The 6,000-nt window shown below is 44.7% G+C and overlaps 1 protein-coding gene across 1 annotated transcript in view; it reads left to right on the top strand.

Annotated features, from left to right (window-relative positions):
- ROBO4 (roundabout guidance receptor 4) overlaps window positions 1-4,693 on the top strand; it is a 69,213-nt gene extending 64,520 nt beyond the window's left edge. The window contains exon 19 of the mRNA XM_087706315.1: window positions 3,538-4,693. Within this exon, the coding sequence (XP_087562441.1) occupies window positions 3,538-3,854 (317 nt within the window). The 3' untranslated portion in view covers window positions 3,855-4,693. The remainder of the gene's footprint in view (window positions 1-3,537) is intronic.
- Window positions 4,694-6,000: the final 1,307 nt, after the last annotated feature.

Genomic DNA, 6,000 nt, shown 5'->3' on the forward strand with positions numbered 1-6,000 from the left:
CTTTTATTTCCTCTGGGAGGGGCCATTCATCATCCACCTCTGGCCTTACTCCCAAGTCAACCCCTGTTTTTTAGCTGGCAACTCTGACATGTGCACACTGGGAACAGGATCCAGCTGTTCGTCTGCGTCACTGATATCTGACTCTGAAAGCATCTGATAACTGACATTCGGCTCTGGCCCCCTCTCTGCCTCCGACTCAGAGCCCTCATCAGAGCCTTCCACAGACTCCAGGACTAGCTCATGTTCCTACCAATAGAATATCTTCTATTCAGGTTTGAGCACTTCCATCCAATCTCTGTTCCCGATAATAATAGAGGCAGCCAGGAAAGCAGGACTTGCTTTATCACTGCAGCAATGTTGCAGAAAATGACAGGCTTTAGACTTCTCGGGATACAGGAAAAGTTTATTTGGCAGCCAGGTTCAGAAAGCTAGCCCATGGTTTGAGCATTTCCATCCAATCTCTGTTCCCGATAATAATAGAGGCAGCCAGGAAAGCAGGACTTGCTTTATCACTGCAGCAATGTTGCAGAAAATGACAGGCTTTAGACTTCTCGGGATACAGGAAAAGTTTATTTGGCAGCCAGGTTCAGAAAGCTAGCCCATGGCTTAGCATTGCAAGTTCTGAACCACCTTCATTATCGAAGCACACATTCTTATACATTCTCAAAAGCATTGCAACACGGAAATACTTAATACCTTTCTTAGTGGTTACCTCGAGGAGAAAATCTTATAAGGAGATGGGATCTTACTTCTCCTTTTGTTTATGGAGTACGTGTCATTAACAGACTTTAACTGAACCTTGGACTTTTGACATAGTTTTGACATAGCAGTTAGCAATAGCAACAGCAGTTAGACTTATATACTGCTTCATAGGGCTTTCAGCCCTCTCTAAGCGGTTTACAAAGTCAGCATACCACCCCCACAGTCTGGGTCCTCATTTCACCCACCTCGGAAGGATGGAAGGCTGAGTCAACCCTGAGCCGGTGAGATTTGAACAGCCGAACTGCAGAACTGCAGTCAGCTGAAGTAGCCTGCAGTGCTGCATTTAACCACTGCGCCACCTCGGCTCCGTAGTCTTTTGGTTAGGCGCTGGCTTCCTGTTCTTTTGCAAGTTGCAACTCTGCCTATGTGGCTTTAATATAGAAGTAAAGGGGCTCTAAGAGACTGTCCAGCCTGACCCAGTAGGTTTCACACTTAAATGTCCAAATCTCACTTTACGTCTGCTTTAGCAATTCTCTGTTGCTGTTAGAATAAGGATTTGGCTTCGGGTTTTTTATCTTTCTCTCCTTCTACCCATTTTGAGAGAGCTGAACATGCCAAAATTGATGGCACAAGCAAGGAAGCAAAAACTGTGGGGGCAAACTCAGAAGAAGGAGAAGGAGCAAAAAAAAAAAAAAAGGCTTCTAGACACAACTATGCAGTCCTGGAATAACACAGCCAGATGGCTGCTCCTATGCTCCTTCCCTCAAAGGCAAAGGCAAGATTTCCACCTTCTCTAATTGATTCCTTTGAAGCTTTCCCAAGCTCTGTCAGTTACTCAGCCAGATCCCGCTTTGTCAGCCGGCCTTAAGCTGCTTGATCCTTACAGCCCTCTCCATCTCACAACCAGAGTCCTGTGTTTTGTGTTCCCGTCCCTGCAGTGCAAAACAACAAAGGGATTTAGGATCAGGGCATCTTGAAATTTCCGGTGTGTGTGTGTAATGAGGCCTTTGAATGTCTCTTCTTTATCCCGGACCATTTTACATAAAGCATCCATACTGGATCGCCAGAAATAGCTGCATTTCCAGAAGGCAGAATAGATCACTCTATTCTTCAATCCATTACGATCGCAGGGCTTTCATTTCAGTCTCCTTTGCCTTGTTGCCTCCATATCTTTGTAACTCAAGAAATAACTGGGCAAATATCAAGTTAACTTTCCCTAAAACCACCTTTCCCTGAAAACACAAGCGTGCATGCCTTTTTTTCCCTGCTGGGCCAAGAACCGTACTGCAAATTGCAGAAAAGTGCACCATTATCTTCCCATCTCTATATTAACGTTGGATTGGTTCACATGTTTACCCACAGCGCAAACAAAGGAAAATGAAACAAATAATAATAATAATACATGATGGCATCCAATTGGCGTTCAGCTGCAGCTGGAATGGAAGCATGAACTGAAAGGCTTGGGCGTCTGTAATTTGCTAGCTATAAATTAATTGTGACTTGAATTTTACCCTGTTGATCATTTCCTTGAAATGCACACATATATATCCATTTGGAATCCATTATAGATACTCAAGGTATTTTGCAGTTGTGGCTGGGTTTTTTTCTCTTTCTCTTCTGCCTTTTTGCCGGCATAAATTTATGTTCTGCGTGAAACACTCCTTAGAAACAAAGGAACTATCCTCGAGGAGGATAAGGAGGAGTGGAATCTAGAGAGAGGAGAAGGAGAAAGGAAGGGGAAGTAGAGTAGGAAAGGATGATGGAGGGAAGAAAGGAGGTAGGAGAGGGGTAGAAGAAAGAGGTGTATGGAGAGCAGAAGAGCTAATAATGGGTTTTTATCTTTTTGGGCGTTGATGACAAGAGGAATGGAGGAGAGCCTTCTCGGTGGCTGCTCCGACCCTCTGGAACGAACTCCCCGTGGAGATTCGGACCCTCACCACCCTCCAATCCTTCTGCACCGCTTTGAAGATCTGGCTGTCCCGGCTGGCCTGGGGTTAAGATTCCAACCCCACCCGAATTGTGTGACTGTTGTGCTCTCTTTTAATATGTTGTATTGTTTCCATATTGGAATACTGTTTGTCTTTCCCCCCCTTCCTTTTTGAATTGTGAGCCGCCCTGAGTCCCCTCAGGGAAAAGGGCGGCATACAAATAAAGGAAATGAATGGAAAAAAAATGAATGAATAATTACTATTTAATACTATAGGATACTGGCTATGTATAGTATACATGTGATTGTATGCTATGAAAATGGAAAATAAAAAAGTATGCGGGGAAAAAAAACAAAGGAACTATTCGTGATCACCCAAAATATTCCATAAATTTAGCTCTTCCCCCATTCCAGGAATTATTCCAAGAATCCCAATCAACCTTGTAAATTAGTTAGAGGGTTCTAAAGCATCTCTGGCTGGGAATGTTGGGTTTGGAAGTCCCGAGGTCATTGGATCGTTGAAGGCTAAACAAAGTAGTGCCTATTTCTGTACACACCATGTGTTTCCCATGGGTGCACTTATGCAGACAGTTGAAGCTTTGCCTGAGCTATAATGGGCCATTATAGTTATTTGTTGCTTTTATGTCCTCCAGAAGCTCAAGGTGGTGGAGATACTAATTTTGCACTTCCAATAACCCGGGGAAGCTGCCTGAGCTGAGAGATAGCAGCCTGTTCTCAATCAATCCATAAGCTCATGGTGGAGAGAGGATTTGGCTCTCTCGGTCCTAATCCAAATGGCATGGCTTGACATCACAGTTCTCACAATACGTTGGGGGTTCTTGGAAGCTCCACTTCTTATCTTCTGATGCATAGGTGCTGAACGTGTGCCTGTTCTCTTCTCCCTGCAGATTTTTTGCCTCCTGTATCTCCTCTGGATGGCCTCCTGCATCCTCAGGCTCTCCTGAAGAGTTCAGAAGAAGTGCAACAGAGGCTTGGATCGCAGCCCCTCCCTGTGTGGGAATGGAGCACTGATTGGGTGGAGGAGATGGAAGCCAAGTATATGCAACCAGCTGAGAACTGGGAAGCTGCTGTTAAGCCAGAGAAAGGCAGGACAGCTGCACCAGAAGAAGCCCAGCTGGTCCCTACTTCTGTCCAACAGGGAACGAATGACAAGTGTGGTTGCTCCAAGGTGGAGGGCCACCTACCAGGAATGCTAAAGCAATAGCTGCCCTGCTTTGGTTGGAGTTTGGTGTCTGGAATTGGATGGATTTTAAATTCTTTTTCAGTGCTAGGAGTCTAATTCAGGAAAGCCGTGGCCCCTGCCAATCATCTGTAGAAATGGACAACTCGCCTACTTTCATTTTTTTTAGAAGAGGAAAATGCTCATGTTCCTTCCATCCTATTTTTGATTTGATTTTTTTAGAAGAAACCAGACTCAATTTTCAGTCATCTTCCCTGCACCAATCCAATAGTCCCAGGTAGCATTTCTTGGTGTGAAAAAGAATAAGTTGTACCTGCCTACTTCCAAAATTGAAGAATTGGTTTGGAAAGCAACTCTGATTCAGGGCTGACATGACTTGGATTTGGACCTGGACTTTAAAATGGTACATGTTTTCTTTTGCATTCTGGCTGGTGCTAAAGACATGGTATCCGGGGTCAAAAAGCAGATAGGGAAATATCATTTGGATTGACACTAGGCTAATATGACTTTAAGGACAAGATTTCTGGTCAGTTGGAGCTCGAGGCTCAGGAAAAGGAGATCCTAAATCCAGACAAAGTAGGGTGTGCTTAGGTTTCTAACATACCTAGATAAGAAATAGCAGAACTTGCATTTTTTTTTTTACTTTATCGCTACTTTATTTATAGGATGGGGCACCTAGCAAATGTTCTGCAAGTGGTCAGTGGGACATGGGAGGTTTTGAAGCTTTGAAAACCTTCTCAGACAAAAGGATGATGGCTCTTGAGGCTTCGAACTTATGCCAAGCTGTGACTTAACAAGCTCGTGACCCGTCAAAACTGTGGTAGACTAAAGCGCGCCCGATTAAAGCGCGTACGTGACGTCATCAGCAGCGTGACAAATACGACCGCGGAGAAAAAAGGGCGCTTTAAAAAGCGCTTTTAAAGCAAGCCGATTCACATAAAGGTAAGGGTTAGGTTGAGGGTTAGGGTTAGGGTTAGGGTTAGGTTAAGGGTTAGGGTTAGGGTTAGGGTTAGGGTTAGGGTTAGGGTTAGGGTTAGGGTTAGGGTTAGGGTTAGGGTTAGGTTAAGGGTTAGCATTAGGTTTAGGTTAAGGTTTGGGGGGGTTAGGTTTAGATTTACGCGTTAATTTTAAGTTTACCGCTCACAGCGTGCTGTTTTCGTCGCGCTATGATGACGTCACGTACGCGCTTTCGTCAAGCGCGCTTTAGTCTACCGCGGTTTTGTGGTGGAACCAGCAAGCTGCTGTACCTGTCAACCTCCCCCCCCCACACCATTTCTTCTGTTGCAAAAGGCATGTGAGCTTGGTTGGTCAGGTGCAACAGGTTCATCTTACCTGACCCACTTCTGCCATGTTGCACTTGGGGACCCACTGAAATAAGTTACTCTGAACAATGTTTTATTCATTATCATTCCCGGGGGTTTTGTTTTTGTTTTGTTTCGGGTAGTTTTGCTCAAAGTCATCTGATTTTGAAGGAGGGAACTTCACTTTTCCTGTCCCTTCTGCTTGAGTGAGTCTCTGTGAGTCCAAATAACCAAAGACTCAATGTATGTCATCCCGGAACCTGCAGCCCTCGGCTGCTTCAAGTTTATAACGAATGGAGGTGGAGGAGGGAGGAAAGACTTATTGATTTCCAATGCTGCAACTGACTGATGGGGGCCTTTCAACCTCCCACACCTTTGCGCCTCAGTGAGCAGGCAAGAGAGATTCAATTAGTTAAATGCCTTGTCTGATGGAAATATCTAGCCCGGCCTTTGCTCTCTGCCATACTCACTTTGGATCAGAGCTTCATCTGGCATTAGAAGGATGGCTGCTTTTCAGCTGCATTCTAGCATTCCATAAAATAAGAGTTGAAGGATGCTTTATAGACCAGAGCAAATGACTCATCCATACTAGGCACTGAAGAGCCCTCCTGGATAGAGACAAAGACCATGTGGTCCAACATTTTGGGTCCCACAGTGGCCAGCCAGATCAATTCAAGAGCTCCTAGCAAGCATCAACAAGACGAAAATTGCTCACTTCCACGGTTACTCCCCAATAGATGGTATTTAAGATCTTCTTCTTTTGAGTTAGTAAAGATCCATTAAGTCCAATAACTTTTGGTAGTCGTTCAATGAAATGACCTTGGCAGGGGCCATCACTCCAGCCCATGGTAATGAATTCTGTAATTCAG

Source organism: Thamnophis sirtalis, unplaced genomic scaffold (genome assembly GCF_051295495.1).
Source record: "Thamnophis sirtalis isolate CommonGarterSnake01/CBP01778 unplaced genomic scaffold, rThaSir2_p1.2 scaffold_2, whole genome shotgun sequence".
Taxonomy (NCBI): Eukaryota; Metazoa; Chordata; class Lepidosauria; order Squamata; family Natricidae; genus Thamnophis; species Thamnophis sirtalis.